The 17126-nt window shown below is 40.3% G+C and overlaps 1 protein-coding gene across 1 annotated transcript in view; it reads right to left on the bottom strand.

The window, feature by feature from the left end:
* RBP2 (retinol binding protein 2) overlaps window positions 1-15495 on the bottom strand; it is a 39023-nt gene extending 23528 nt beyond the window's left edge. Inside the window, exons 1-4 of the mRNA XM_074962980.1 lie at window positions 15420-15495; window positions 11099-11277; window positions 8253-8354; window positions 6503-6552 (exon numbers count right to left, since the gene is read on the bottom strand). Coding sequence (XP_074819081.1) covers window positions 6503-6552; window positions 8253-8354; window positions 11099-11277; window positions 15420-15492 — 404 coding nt within the window. The 5' untranslated portion in view covers window positions 15493-15495. The remainder of the gene's footprint in view (window positions 1-6502; window positions 6553-8252; window positions 8355-11098; window positions 11278-15419) is intronic.
* Window positions 15496-17126: the final 1631 nt, after the last annotated feature.

Raw genomic sequence — 17126 nt, 5'->3', positions numbered from 1 at the left:
AATGCCAGTAAAGGGTTTTAGGTCATTGTGTTCTCAGGTGGCGTGAGTCCAGTGAGATGACTTATTGGAAGTACTGCTTCTTAGGGAAGGGTGGGTCTCTCAGCAATGCCTGTGCTTGGGGAAAGGCTTTAAAAGCTTTACATTGTCCTCAGGAGCCCCACTGAAGTAATCCCTAGCAAAGGTGATTTAGCAGCATCCAGCTAGATTGACTCCATCAGAGGCAGATACAAACAACCCAACTCTCTCCCTCGCATTTGGTGGCAGAATTTCCACAAGTAGCATTCCAGAGCCCCCCTCCTGGATATCACTGCATGTACCTGTTGTACAGGGCTCACTGATTTAAATCCTGTCAAGGCACAGGCATGCTCTGTAAGGGTCTGGGGTAGACAGAAAACATGTTGACCACCAGCTTTGATAGCTCCCACCTGAGTCACAAGAGAGCAGCCTGAGGGGGTATTTGTAGCCACACAGGCTTTAGAAAAGGTTGGCCTGAGGCCAGGTCTACACTTGCTTGTTAGCAGTTGGTCTGTTAGGGGTATCAGAGTAACAGCCGTGTTAGTCTGTATTCGCAAAAAGAAAAGGAGTACTTGTGGCACCTTAGAGACTACCCAATTTATTTGAGCATAAGCTTTCGTGAGCTACAGCTCACTTCATCGGATGCATACTGTGGAAAATACAGAAGATGTTTTTATACACACAGACCATGAAAAAAATGGGTGTTTACCACTACAAAAGGTTTTCTTTCCCCCCACCCCACTCTCCTGCTGGGAATAGCTTATCTAAAGTGATCACTCTCCTTACAATGTGTATGATAATCAAGTTGGGCCATTTCCAGCACAAATCCAGGTTTCCCCCCCCACACACAAACCCACTCTCCTGTTGGTAATAGCTTATCTAAAGTGATCACTATCACTTCCTCAGCTCTCGTCCCCTAACACCCCTACTGTACTTGCGCTATATTGATGACAGCTTCATCATCTGGACCCATGGAAAAGAAGCCCTTGAGGAATTCCACCATGATTTCAACAATTTCCATCCCACCATCAACCTCAGCCTGGTCCAGTCCACACAAGAGATCCACTTCCTGGACACTACAGTGCTAATAAACAATGGTCACATAAACACCACCCTATACCGGAAACCTACTGACCGCTATTCCTACCTACATGCCTCCAGCTTTCACCCTGACCACACCACGTGATCCATTGTCTACAGCCAAGCTCTGCGATACAACCGCATTTGCTCCAACCCCTCAGACAGAGACAAACACCTACAATATCTCTATCAAGCATTCTTACAACTACAATACCCACCTGCGGAAGTGAAGAAACAGATTGATAGAGCCAGAAGAGTTCCCAGAAGTCACCTACTACAGGACAGGCCTAACAAAGAAAATAACAGAAAGCCACTAGCCGTCACCTTCAGCCCCCAACTAAAACCCCTCCAACGCATTATTAAGGATCTACAACCTATCCTGAAGGATGACCCAACACTCTCACAAATCTTGGGAGACAGGCCAGTCCTTGCCTACAGACAGCCCCCCAACCTGAAGCAAATACTCACCAGCAACCACATACCACACAACAGAACCACTAACCCAGGAACCTATCCTTGCAACAAAGCCTGTTGCAACTGTGCCCACATATCTATTCAGGGGACACCATCACAGGGCCTAATAACATCAGCCACACTATCAGAGGCTCGTTCACCTGCTCATCCACAAATGTGATATATGCCATCATGTGCCAGCAATGCCCTTCTGCCATGTACATTGGTCAAACTGGACAGTCTCTACGTAAAGAATAAATGGACACAAATCAGATGTCAAGAATTATAACATTCATAAACCAGTCGGAGAACACTTCAATCTCTCTGGTCACGCGATTACAGACATGAAAGTTGCGATATTACAACAAAAAAACTTCAAAACCAGACTCCAGCGAGAGACTGTTGAATTGGAATTCATTTTCAAATTGGATACAATTAACTTAGGCTTGAATAGAGACTGGGAGTGGCTAAGTCATTATGCAAGGTAACCTATTTCCCCTTGTTTTTTCCTACCCCCCCCCCCCCCGACGTTCTTGTTTAACCCTGGATTTGTGCTGGAAATGGCCCACCTTGATTATCATACACATTGTAAGGATAGTGATCACTTTAGATAAGCTATTCCCAGCAGGAGAGTGGGGTGGGGGGAGAGAAAACCTTTTGTAGTGGTAAACACCCATTTTTTTCATGCTTTGTGTGTATAAAAAGATCTTCTATACTTTCCACAGTATGCATCCGATGAAGTGAGCTGTAGCTCACGAAAGCTTATGCTCAAATAAATTGGTTAGTCTCTAAGGTGCCACAAGTACTCCTTTTCTTTTTGTTAGGGGTATGATATTTTTTTAAACCATCCCTAGTGTGGATGCAATTATATTGGTATGAAGGGATCATATGGTAGCATATTCCTCTGTCTGTAGCTATCTTGGTAGAAAGTACTGTTATTCCAGTATAACTGTATCCACACTAAGGTATTTGTACAGTATTGTTAAATGGTACATCTTTATAGTGTAGACAAGGCCTTAGCTCCTGACTCAGGCCTCAGGGTCTGATTTGCCTCTGACTTGCACCTTCTGTAAACACGTACCCCTGTGCAGTGAGTAGTAATTAAGCATGGGCCTGATCCTCCTCTCACTTACACTAGTTTTACACCCATGACATTTCAGTGCAGTTATTGCTGACAGCATAAATTAGAGGAGTATCAAGCTCTACCACTCTGATCTGGTAGAGACTGACACTTACTTTGCACAGGTGTGAATAGCACAAGCATTCAAGGCAGAGGAGTCTCAGGCCCTGGCTCAAAGCCCGGCTCCTTTTCTCCAACTTGTTCTGCTGTTTGGGTGTAAGCAGCTGTAGAGTGTAGCGAGGAGTTTACCTCTTGGTGTATGTATGCTGAGGCAGGGCCCTACATCCAGTCGCAGAGGGCTTTCTTGCTAATGAGGCCATAGGTTCATGGTCCGCTAGCTCTGCAATATGCACTGTCATTTGTTGCCCTCTTTCCCTTACTTAGTGATGACTGAATCACTGCAGCACAAGTTATAATTAGCAAAAGTGTGAAACTCAGAAAATAATTGACAAAATCCTTGCGGCTCTCAAAAAGCTTGGCTTGTTATTATTATTTTTAAATCTCATTTTCACAAAATGATTCCAGCTAATCTTCACCATCTGCATAACAAGTATAATCAGCAAGCCAAAATTAAAACATCTGCAACCCCTGCCCTTGGAATCAATCACAAATTAAAACTGAAAAGAGCCTGTTCTAGTGGGGGGAAAAATCTGCATTAAAAATCTGAAGGCATCTGTTGCTTCTATTAATCTCCCTCCACCAAGGCTAACTATATGCTCACCAGTTAGAAAGAGCACAGACAAATGTTGTAATTAAATGACTTTGTCAGTGCCTCTTTATTTGTCTTCATCAAGCCTTCATCAAGTAAATGCTTGTTTAACAGCCCTAGGGCCCTTTTCCAGTGTGGTGCGAGGGGTTTATGAAATTATGGTGGGGCAGAAATGCTCCACAAGCAGGAAAGTCAGAGATAGTGGTTGTTCTGCAGTATGATCATGGAAGCCACACTGTGCAAATACCACGTGGCTGGATCACCATGGATCTGGGGGAGGAAACCTGGGAAGCAGCCATTGTGCATTAAGGGTATGTCTACACTGCAAAAACAAACAAACAAACAAACAAAACAAACTGACCCCAACCAAACCCAAAACTCACAGCCGCAAGTCTCAGAGTCTGGGTCAACTAAATGGGCTCACAGGGCTCATGCTATGGGGCTAAAAATAGCAATACAGATGTTTCTGCTTGGGCTGGTGCCCAGGGTCTGAAACCTGGAAAGGCAGGAAAGGTGGCAGAGCCTAGGCTCCAGTCAGAGTGGGAATGTCTACACTGCTATTTTTAGCCCCATAGCCCCATGAGCCTGAGTCAGTTGACCTGGACTTGAGACTTGCTACCCCCATTATTAATAGTATTTTTTTTTGGAGCGTAGATGTACCCTAAAGGTGGGATTTTCTACAGCCCTCAGCATTATCTAACGCTGCTCTCATTAAAATCAATAGTAAAATGCCCATTGACTTTAACAGGCTCAAAGCAGGGAGGGATAGCTCAGTGGTTTGAGCATTGGCCTGCTCAACCCACGGTTGTGAGTTCAATCGTTGAGGGGGCCGTTTAGGGATCTGGGGCAAAAATTGGGGATTGGTCCTGCTTTGAGCAGGGGGTTGGACTAGATGATCTCCTGAGGTCCCTTCCAACCCGGATATTCTATGATTACTATGAAAGTTAGGCAAAGGCTGAGCACATTTGAAAATCCCACCCTAAACACTTCCCTCACACACGGGTGTTATTTCCAGTGGCAGGTAATGCTGCTGATGCGCAGACCTGTGCTCTAACTCCTAGGCAATGAGTTAACTACAGTGTTTGTAGCCAACCTCATTGGTTTCCTGGGCCAATTGGTGGCTTGTAGCTGGTCCTCCTTCTGAACAATTCTTAAATGACATTCATTCTGTGGGAAGGACAGTTTTTCAAAACAGTTGAGACAGTACCGCATTACCAGGTAGCTGAGAAATTCTGAATGAGTTTTATATTTATATGTGAGGTCCTTTTCTTTAATGCAAATAGTTCACCTGCTGAGCGGGAAATGGGGGTTTTACACAGCTTGGAGACCAACCTGCCCTAACGTGTATTGTATAAATTAGTCTGTATTTCTTCAAATAAGTATATCACAACACAATGGATCACCCCACATCTATCTCCACTGCAGAGCATACAGTTCTAAAGCTCATTAAAAGTTCTTGCATAGCATAAAGTACATGGGGGGCCCAGAAATAGCAGAAAGAAGAGGATGGTTTTTCAGCATGGATCACCTTGAGGCACATCTTCCTTTCCCATTTGCAAAAGCCTGAAATTATTTACTCCAGAATGTGTGTAGGAAAGTGATATTACCCAAATAGGGTAATGGGGAACTTTAAACTTTTGAGACCGGACAGATCAGAAAGAAGACAGGATCCGGTCTCAAAAGTTTAAAGTTCCCCATCTATAATCAGTGATTTACATGCCACCCACTTCCATCCCATAAACCCACCTAGTACCAAGAGAACTCTGGTACGTAACATAACAAGAATTCAGCTGAACAATGCCCACCTGTTTCTGGTGGAAGTTCCAGAGGTGGGTTTAACAAGTAGTAAGGAACTGCCTCATCTTTGTGGACAACCCTCGACAAACAGATGCGTTACCGCTATGTTAGACCAGAAAACCATCAGTCTTTAATCACACAAAGAATGCCATAACAGCATCAGTTTCAACCAGTGGAGGCTCAGATCAGTTAATAATAAAATAAATAATAATAAAAGTTCATGCACATATATTTGCCCAGCACTTATAAGTATCTGGGTGTCCAAATATGTATCATGTTAATACTGATACATATATGGTGCACATTTGGCACCATGATTTCAGGCTCCATCTACTGAAAACATGGGTCCTTTATCATCCATGGTTGATTTAAACTTGTCCCCAGCAAACAGCACAAAGTCCTTTGGAAAACCCTAAACAGTCAGGTAATTAAACTGTAGATACCCAAAGAGAGAGCTGGAAACTACAGACTAACAACAAACCGTAAAAGATACAAGGTTCAAGACTGAGAGCACAGGAGACTGTTTACACACAGAATAGGTGCAGCATGCATAATTGTTGTGCAGGCTTCCACATGCAGCCCCTGTCAATGTGCTTCAAGCTTAACTATAGAGACCAGCTCTTGAGTTGAGAGATTAGTTCAGTCTCTGTTCTCTCCACTGAGATTACTAAATAAATAGCCAATTATGATGGTTGGTTTGGGGTTGTGGGCATCTGTCTATTAGGATTGGACTAAGAAAACACCAACACTTTTCACATCAAACAGTTGTCAGCTGGTAAGAATTTTCAGTAGCTATGGACCTGGGCTGAATTCAAATTAGTGACCTAGATGTGAAAGGCTGTGTATCCTATTACAAATCTGTTGAGCCACCCTGTTGCCTGAAACTATGGATTTAGTGACCCAGAACTAAATTAAATAGAAGCAGTACAATGAATGTCAGATTTGCACTCACTCATCCAAACATATTATGATATTACAGCACCACAGAAAGATGTTCTGTTGTTGAGATAACTGTGACTGTTTAGTTACTGGATTGTTCTTAGAGGACTTACTGTCCTACTTCTGGAAAAATTACCAGGATTTTAGAAGTGAAAGAAGTAATTACAAGAATGAGAATTATTTTTATTTAACTCTGGATTGAAAGGCAAGAGACCTTAAAACATGCAGAAGTGTTTCAATGTTAGTGTTAAAGGATGTGTTTGCCTTAGTTAACAGTGCACAGAAACGCACTTACATGGCAGTGTCAAGCAGTCATTACATAGCTTTTAAAAAACCCAAATAGCATAATAGCACAGTGTGGAACCGGTTGGACTTTCTGGTTAGCTTACTTTTTCTTCTTAAATACTTGATGGCACACCTGGTCTTCACATGTCAGCTCCTACAGCATTAAAACAATTGGTAAGTATATATTATTCTGAGCTATATTTCCCATCTACAGCACCCCCCTTGAAAAATCACTGTAAGACCAGCTGAACCACAACATCAAGAAGAGTGTTGCTTATTTTAAAAAAAGCAGTATGTTCTATGGAGCCCTAATTAGCTGACATGCATTGCAGGTTGTGATAATTAGATTTTGACACTTGAGTTTTAAAAAGTATAAAAATGAAAAATGCATTGAAATGGCTCTGTAATGGTGTGGCTTTGCATACTCTATTATTAAAACAACATACTATAATTTATTAGAAGCACTGAAGCAACAAGGGAATTACAAAAAGAGGGTGGAGGGAAGTCTCAGAAAGGATGGGTACAAGGCCAATAGTGTTTCAAGAGACTCATACACCAGCCCACTAGGTCCTCCTGTTTCCAGAGATCTCAGTTTGAATCCTGGTGCCAATAATGAGAACTTTCATTAATGGAATTATTGGCAAATTTTGAATTTATATTGTAATAGGGTAGTAGAAGTCTGTCTGTCAGCTGGGTGACAGTGGTTTCTGCTTAGATTGAAGAAAACAATAGTATTTTTTTTATTAATCTGATTGACCTTCCAGTGGTAGTTAGATGGCCATCACAACCATCCAGAGTGTAAAATGTGGCTTATATAACTGCACAAAATTAATTCTAACAAGAAAAGACTTCAAGGCAGATCCTCAGCTGGTGCAAGTTTTCATTGCTTCACTTCAGTCAATGGAGCGATGCCAATTTCCACCAGCTGAGGATCTGGCTCTTCATGTGATAAATAGAGGAGACATGCTAAAAAGAAAATATTAATACATACTGTCCATCAAATAGATAACTTTGAGCTCTGTATTATAGCCAGCAATCCAGTTCTAGGGTGAAGAAATTCATATTCTGATAGGCAAAATAATTCCTAACTATCTATACAGATCCAAATCTGGTGAAGTTAGTATTAAACTACTCACTAAAAGCTGTGTGATTCTGCCTGTTACTGTCTCTTTCTGAGCCCATAACATCCAGCATTACCATGCACAATTTACCAATTGTTCTTCTTGGGACTCCAGTGTTCCTCCGTATGCTCTCATTTCTTTTTCCAGATGTCATTGACTGCTTATTTTCTTTACAGGCCCATATGGCATCTCTCCGGCTTGCTGCATTTCTCTTTGCATCCCCGTTTACTAACTCAACTGTTTGACTTTTTTTTTTGTGGGGCGGGAGCGGGAGCAGTAGCACAAGATAACTACACTATAGATTGCTCACTAGGTTTCCCTGTGTATTCTGGGAGAGTTTTTTCTCATCTGGATAACTGCATAGTTCTTGCTAGAACTCATTTTTTGGAATGACAAAAAATATTTTTCTTACAGGTTTTATTCAGCATATAAATGCTGTGGTTTATTTTTAGTATTTACTCAAAATGCGGAAGGAATTGGATGTGCTATGTAACTGGAAGGGTTAAGGGCTGTAGTGCAGTGAACTGGACCAAAAGTCACTGTAGGTTTGTGGTTTATTTAGGAAGTAGGTGGAGACAAATTAAACAGCCGGGGTTCTGGTAGAGAGGGGTTTTTAGAGTTTAGGTATCAGAGCTGTGTGAGTAAAATGAATAAGAAAAATCCTTGGAACTATAGTAACTATACTATTCCACAGTCTCTGTTACATTCTATAGTCATGAAAGTCAGCTCTTACCAAATGCAGTCTATCTCCTTCAATCCAGTGTGTCCAGCCTCTGTTTTTCTTCTCTCCCTTCTGGACACATACTAATTTATCACCATCCCAAATCACGAGAGTCTGCAGCGATCAAAGGATTAAATCCAGTAAGTTAACTAGGGATTTTGGAAAACATCGAAACACACCAGAACTAACAATGAGGTAGCATAACTGCAGTGTGTGATCAGAAAATCCCACCTGCTTGTCTGAAGACACTAGTGGCCCAAAAGCCCCTTAGTATAAAGTGCTTTATGTTGTCACCTTGTAATTATTTCTTCAGATACCATGATACAGACCATATGTGTGCAAAGGAGGGGGAATGAGTTAATTGAATTTCTGATGCTGTTTATAATCTTTTTTTATTAATGCTTTCATATAGTGAGAAAAGAAAAATACAGTTTTCATATGCAGTGCTATTCTATAAAGTGCAATAACTGGAATGCTATGGATCATAGTGACTAGTGCAGCATTAACACCGCCTCTGTCTGTACATAAAACAGACAGACAGAGAAAAAATATGTAAATGACACTTGGTACAACACAGTTATAATTTATTTTATAGCATCCTTCAGGCACTGTAACCAAGAGCTTTAAAGCCAGAGCAGTCATATGTTTTCACAATGAAATTTAAACTGAGTATTTTGTTAAAGGGCGAGAATGGAGGCATGGCTTGGCTGCTGGTACCACTCCCTATCATGCTGACAAATATTGTCTCATTGATGGGGGTGTATAAGGAAACAATCTATTGTCTTGTTTTATATTTAGAGCATAGGCTCTTTGGGGCAGGAACAGTCTTGTTGTTCTGTACGTCACCTAGCACAATGGGGTCCTGGTCCAGGCCTGGGGCTCCTAGGTACTATGATGATACAAAAAAATAATAAATGAGTTCCAGGTAGAATGGGCACCAGAGGCAGGGGTGAATGAATGACCTAAGCCCCCTCCACCTCCCACAGTGCAGAAGGGATAGAGACAAGCCAAAACTGGAGAAGTGGAAAGTGTTGTGGCTGTAGGTGCATGTAGTTGGAGAGAGAAGAGGAAATGAATCCAGAGGCAGAGTTCTGGAAACCTCAAGGGCAATTTTAAATTAGAACTGGAGACTAATAGGAAACCAGTGAACGTGACTCTCCACAATCTCTAGATTTAGGGAAAGAGAGAAAATGGCATATCCACAGCATTCTGGACTCTCTAAAGTTGAGAGAGGGATTTAGGGAGACTGTGAAGATGGAACATCATTCGTCAAAACAGGAAATGATTAAGACATGACTAAAATTACAGCACAGTACAGTCAGAATCAAGATAAGGATAATGTCGCCTAAGACTAGCAATAAAGTTTTCTCCACTACACAACAATTTATACAGGGGAAATGATATCAGGTAGCAATCATTTAGATAAGAGATCAGGTGGAATTATAATGTTGCAACAAGGAAGTCCAACTTGTCCCAAAATAAGGGTTGTGAGATAAGAGGAGAAAAATAAGGTTACAGAGAGTTCAGTGAAGACAATTTTGTTCACAGATGAGATTGCTGATGGCTTTGACACAGGGGAAGGAGAGTGGGGAAGGTTATAGATGGACCAGGTTGTAGATGGATCAGTGGAGACTTGTGTGAATTGTTTTAAAGCAGTAAAGCTGTTTAGTACCTCACCATGCTCACTGTAGAAAGGGCTGGGGAGAAGTGATAAAGGTTAAAGCAGGGGATTTGGAAGCCTAGAAAGGACATTATAAGCCTGATTATTCTCTGACTTACACTGTTGTGAATCAGAAGTAACTCCAGAAGAGCTACCTCACGTGAAACTGGGGCAAGTGAGAACAAAAGCATGCCTATGGGTCAAACAATGCCTTCAGTTAAACCCATGCAGCTCCTCTGGGGGATTCCATGAGCGCAGATAAGGACAGGATTTATCTCTATATGCTGCCTACTTCCTCTGTGAGGACTAATGAGACAAAGTGGGTCTTGCTGTCAGTAAGCTTTGAGCTGTGCGACCATCTCTCCAGAGGCTGACAGCAGGATCTGAGTTCAGAGATTAAAGCTGTTTACTGGGATAAGTTGATGATGCAGAAGTAGGTGTAAGGTCAGAGAGGAGCAAGTTAGCCAAGAGCTGAGGAAGAGGGTAGAACTGGTTACCAGCTGAAGAGCTGGCATGGATAGGATCAACAAATGATAACAGAAAGAGAGGTGAGTGGCTGTTTGGGGCAGGTTTTCAAAGGCCCTTTGCATTGTTGAAAGTCTCTGTTACATGTTTTCAGGGGATGTTAGGGGAATAAAACTGATGGCAGTATTGGTAGAGGAAAGCAAGGGTGTGTTCAGTAAATGAATACACCAAATGGTTCAGGCCATGATCCCTTAAGAGGTCTTTTTGCAGAACTCCCACTAACTTCCATGGGAATTCCACATGTAGAGGGCTTACAGGAACAGACTCAGATAGAACTGGCAATTTTAAAATAATGTGGAGGGGAAAAAAGCCTTAGTAGTTTTAAAGTGCAACTTCAGCAGCAGCTAAATTATATGTGACAAAATATACTTCCTCTCTTTACTTTTAAATATAGAACACTACAAAGAGGTTTATCATAGAATGACAGGAAAGATTCCTTGCTAGAAAAAATGTAATTAGTTATTGCCCTCACAAATCTGGGAAACCTTCCTGATTTGCCTATAAAATAAATATTTGCAATGTGAAAGAAAAATGCAAATTACCTGCACTTTAGAGACAAACATTCTCTAATATCTGTAAATTGCTTTCCATTATTTTTAGTCAGGAAATTTACAGAACTCCTTGCCCTGTTTTTAACTGCAGTGTACATGGAAATCAAATACTAAGTGTATACCTGCACAACTCGGTTGTCAAGCCCCTTGGTGTATTCTTCAAATGCCACTCCCACAGTGTAATTCAGTTCATAGTTTCTGAGAGTGCTCAGTGTTTTTGTCTTAAAATTGACTCCATCTTGAATAATTTCCTTCGTTTGTTTCAAGTGTCCTGCAATCTTACGAGTGGCAAAATCAATGCCTATCAACAAACAAAACATAAGTACCTAGCCAAATTCCAACTTCTGGTACAAAGATGCAAAAGATAGATACTTTTATATATACACCAAAACTATGAAAACTACAGTATGAAAAGCATTTGCACATATAATCCTCTCAATTACAGGTAAAACAAGGTGGAGTTTTCTAGAATTGGCTGACATTTCTCACTTGAAACTTTTTTTTAATGACAAAAAAGGTCTTTTTTTTTTTAATGAAAAATTGAGGAAAGTTTGTGTTTTTTCAAAAAGTGTTCTAATTTTTTGATGAAAAGCCTGTTTTTTTTTTTTCAGTTTTGGGTATTTTTCCACCTTCATATACCCCTCTCCTTTTTTCCAGTGACAAAATGAAGGGCAAGGGGAGGCACAAAGTGGGAGAAAAACTGAAAATCTCCAAGATTTTCAGTATTCGTGTTTTTGGAAAAAATAAAATTTCCATTGCTTTCGGTGAAAATTTTCAAGAAAACAGTACCGCTCCAATACTGCTCTTTGACCAGGTTTCCTCATATCTATAGAAGGATCTCAGAATGAGTGCAGTAGATATGCAGTAGATATGCAGTGAATTTTGGCATGTATCTTTTATTTTACCATAATCATAGATTATTGTTTGGGACTGTGTGTAATCTGTGGAACTGATTGCATTTATATTGACCCTGGGACTATACTGCATGTGATTTAACAGCCATCTGTAAAAGCCATTATCCCCCTTATTGTAAAGTAGTTTGAATCAGAATCATATTCATTAGGAAACCCTTTGCAGAAATGATGCTTGCATATAAATGAGTAAACAAATAAGAGCTATATTCACTAATTGTCCCTAGGAAAGAATGTTAGAAACAAAAATCAAAGTTGGTCAGACTTTAAAGGACAAAAATGGATAGAAAAAGATTATTTTGCAGCTTCCATATGGGTAAAGGATGGAAAGTTAAAAACAAAAAGGCAAATAGCCAAAGAATACTGCATTTGACGCCCTCTTTAATATTCAGTCAGCATTTTGTGCCTGATCCCCTTTACCATTCCGTACTCTGTTCATGCTGAAAACTAACATAATATAAACAACTACTTGCAACTGAATGCCCTGAAAGATATGTCAAATATATTACCATCATGACACAGTTTACCCTAGACAATACACTTAATGCCAGCTGCATTGCCAGGTACAATAAATATCTGACCATTTGGCAGTGAATCTTGTTATGGTGCTATATGCAAATGAAATAATCTAACATGTTTCTCTCAGAGACTGAAAAATAGTGTGGCTTGTTAACCATCCTTGAGCTTTTTCACATACAAATTAATCATTTTCGTCTCGGCACAACCTTGTACAAATGGAGCCCATTTTCTTTTGGTGGATTCATTATGCTACTGCTAAGGCAGTAATTGAATTGAGTGAAAGGATTGGCTGGAAAACAAAACAAAAAATGTTACTTTAACATAGGAAATAACGTTCATATTCAAGTATTTATACTCAAGGGTTCTCAAGTATATTTCTTTTGTTGCTGTGGATTAAAGGTATCTCTGGGTCTGATTTATAGCCAGGTAACAAAGTTTAGGTCTCTCGGAGGAACGAAGTCTAATTTTCCAAAGGAATGCTATTTCTGACTAATCTATTAATCTTGCACTACTGCAGAAAATCAGGGGAGGTTTTATTAAACACATAACACATTTTGAACAATACAAGCAATAAAGATGAAATATGGTTCTATTAGATTAGATTGAAATACTTCGTAACATGCTTATGAAAAAGTTAAAGTTTCTGGCTTAAAGGGCAAAATGATTTGTTAATTAAGGTATAGGAATGCATATGTAGCAATTATAAGGATGAATGAACCTCAAAAAGTTCAGCTTCATTGTGCTTTGGACCTGAACTCCTTAATTCTTAGAATACCAACCAAATGTAAAATCGGGAGAAACAGAGCAGAAAAATCTCTTTTCACTATTTCCATATAATTTCTTTTTCATTGATAACATAGTAAGTGAGGGACAAATTCTCAGTACCACACACAGAAATACACATCTAGATACTGCTTTGTGGCAAATTAGGTAAGGCACTTTTCACTAGCACTGAAGTGCAGTGCATAAAACCTGGCCAAAAAACCCACAGAACAAAGGGCCTGATCCAAAGCCAATTGGTGTAAACATGGCTCTCACTCTGTAACCTCACACCAAGTTTCTTAGGGGGAGGCTATCTTTAAACTCCATCAGGAGGTTCAGTAGGCACATCTCCAGTGGAGGCAGTACAGGAGATGTAATGAATCAGCCTGTCTCCCAGGCAAAAAGTCCCTGTCCCAACCTAGTCTGGGCCTGCCCATTCACTGTACTGCACCAACCGCTTCTGAGCCACCCAGCAGATCAGGAATTGTGGGTGGCTTAAATTTCTGCGAATCCTTCTTCAAGTGGACTTCTCAGTGCTGGGTTCCTGTGGTCCTATTTCCACCTGAGGGGCCCAGGGGCTGAATCAAGCCCTTTATTTTATAGTCTAATGTGTCAAACACCCCAGAGAAATCCAGTAAGATAATTTTAGGATGGTTTCAGTCAGGTATCCTGTTCTCATCACTAACTGAAATAGTCCTGAGGATGGAACGGAGATGTGACTAAAGCACTGCTATTAGTTATGATACAAAAGGAAGCAGAGAATTGGGAAGCCCATTGCTTATTGTAGCAGGATCGGGATTAGAATGTTTAAAGATGAAATAATACACATCCTATGGGAGTGAGGCACCAAGCGCCTATTTAATTTCAATGAATATCTCAGTCTCAATTTCAGAGGGGAAGTACCAATCTAAAGAGAGATATTAATAATATTATTACCAATTGCTGGCCTTCTTGGTAAAAGTTTTTAAGAAGAGTAGATATGAGCAGTTATGACCCAACTGACAGAATCAATACAACAATATTAGCAGATGATACCCAAGGGAGAGTCTAGGAGAGGAGAAGGGAACTGAGTGTTGAGTGACATTACAACCAGATTAAAAGACTTCGTAAAACTCTCAGTCCTGTTGGAAGAGAGACTCATACTCTTCAAGTGCATGCCTAGACTAGCCTATAAGGAAGAAGGACACTTAAACAATGAAGAGAATTTGTCAGTCACCAAGAATGACAACAATATTAGAGCTCTTTTAGCTGCTTTTCCCAACAGTACATTTGTTCAGAGATCACTTTTGAGTTGAGTAGAAAGGATTTTCCATCCCTCGTGTAGTCTTGCCAGCATCAAGCACTCAAAAGTCATGAGTCCACCCACTCCAAATAATGAGATTGGCTTATAATCATGATTTTAAAATAATAATAAATGTTGGGCTCTTTTTATCAGCCTCCTGGTTCTGAGCCTCTAGGGTGCTCTCATTTCACATTTTCAGGCTGTCCTCTGCAAAAATGAGGGCTATTTTTCCCTACCCCCAAAAAATGAAAGCTGAGATTCTCAGATCCAGTAGGTAAGACTTTAAGAAAAATACTAAATATCATGAAACTCGCATGAGTCAGACCCCTTAGGTATCCATAATGTCCTATAGGGTTAAGATAGTTTTATCTGCATGCAAACTAAAACATCTGAAATTACATTTGTATTGAAAAGATCAAATATAAAATGGTCCTCAAGCTAACAGAAGACAATTATCCCTTGTAAAACTTTTACACTGTCATTATAATAATTGAAGACACTAATGTGGGGAAAACACAGAGTGACACTGGCATTACTAGGAGCTTGGTCTCCATTCACATTTCCAGCTCTCTTAATGTGCTGCTTGCACTAAATTAACTTTCTTTCAGTGTTCTTTTAACATCTAAATAAGGATTCTATTTGTTAATAACTTTAATTTTCTTGCTGTGGAAATATGCTCCCATAAAAATTGTTAGAAGGTTCATTACTATGTAAACTTTTTACTATACCTGTTAGTTCAGTTACAGTTTTTGCTCCACTGCTATGGAGTATCCTGTTACTTGCTTGGGAAGTCACTCAATTTTATCTAGACATATTATAGCAAGTGTATGATTTTTTAATATTACTGCCAGAAACTCTTATCCCCAAAACATATCAAAGGAGTAAGACTGCTCTACTATTAATTTTTTTTAAATAGGCATGATTGATAAATAAAAGCTCTTGTCCCAATATCGTATTTTTTTCATTTACCTAAGGCAACCATGTAACCGTTGAAGTTTTCATTGGATTCCATTTCCCATGTTCCATTGTAATCGGCAGGCATGCTGGCTAAGAAGGGCAGATCAAATGCTGAGCCTGGAAGCAAGTTCTGCAGAGAGAATGTGTTATAACTGTCCTTTTTATATCTTCCTTGGATAAAGTTTATGATTTTCCATATAATAAAGTCTGAAGGTCGGAGATATAACCCGACAGAACTTTGCTTCATTAACAAAGTTCAGGAGGACAGCAGACAGGCCAGGAATGGGTTTCTGAAGCAAGAACTAACAGAGAAAGGTATTTTACAGTGACCTTTGTAAAGAACAGCAATCTCATATAGACATTCCTTTGAAACATGTGCACCACAATGTCAAACTGTGCAACCCAATGTAAGTTCTCTTTTTCAATTCACTTCTCCTACATACAATAAGCCCCAATTAAGAGCCTGGCCTTGCATATTTCATGTGCCCTAACTCCCATGTGAAGTTGGTGGAAGTTTTGGATGTATAATGAATGCAAGATTGGGCCATTAAAGAGGAAATCCCTATTTTTAAAAGAGAGAATATTTATGATTTTATTTTATTTTACTTCTCAACTTTATATTCCAATGTATTAAAATAGAGTTCAAAGATATTCCTGTTTTCCCTCCCCAAATGTCCCTTTTTATAGATGTCAGATGTTGGCAAATATGCATCAGGCATAAATTCACTTGAATACATTTCATTTAACTGATTGTACAAGTCACAGGGCGCCTCTCAAGCTACCCTGGGAGCAGCACTGTCTAGCCCATTTTTAAGCCTGTTTCTTTTTCATCAAGTGCATCTTTAATCCTGGATTTCCAACTGGGGCAGGATTACAGCACAGGTGTACAGCAGGAGGGGCTTTTCACAGAATTTTTCTCTCTCCCCCACATTCTCCCTCTTTGTTTACCTCATCTTCATAGTTATATATCATCCCCATTACTAAGCCAATTACCTCATTAACCCAGTAGTTGCTTCCAAGTGTTAGTAATCTCCTCCAGTAACAAGTTGGTTGATTCCAGTTAAGCCTTCAGCCTTCTCTGTGCTGCAGCAACCTCAGTGACCAGGGTACAACAACTCACACTCTGCTACAGTGAAGATATTGAGATAATCTGCAGAAAGTCCCACAAATGCAGGAAAAGGCCAAACTAATGCAGCTAGGGTGCATTTTAGGCAGTCACTTCAATTAGCCTGATTTTGGGCTTTGGGTTAGACTCTTTCAGAGTCAGATCAAAAGTCTGTGTTTCAATTTTGAACCTCACAAGATGCACCTACTCAGAACTGAAGACAGACTGTACAATTTTTACTCCATAGCAGGGGCAAGGAGGAGCACAATGAGTCATGGAACTGTGTAGCTGATGGTACCTCAGCAGACCTCGCAGCTGTACTCTGAAGGCACCTTTTCTTTCCAGTGAGGCCCTGTCAAGGTTCCTCCCCCACTCTGAACTCTAGGGTACAGATTTGGGGACCTGCATGAAAAACCTCCTAAGCTTATCTTTACCAGCTTAGGTCAAAACTTCCCCAAGGTACAAAATATTCCACCCTTTTGTCCTTGGATTGGCCGCTACCACCACCAAACAAATACTGGTTACTGGGGAAGAGCTGTTTGGACATGTCTTTCCCCCCAAAATACTTCCCAAAACCTTGCACCCCACTTCCTGGACAAGGTTTGGTAAAAAGC

Source organism: Natator depressus, chromosome 9 (assembly GCF_965152275.1).
Source record: "Natator depressus isolate rNatDep1 chromosome 9, rNatDep2.hap1, whole genome shotgun sequence".
NCBI classification, from domain to species: Eukaryota; Metazoa; Chordata; order Testudines; family Cheloniidae; genus Natator; species Natator depressus.
This window is presented reverse-complemented; position numbering and strand designations above follow the sequence as displayed.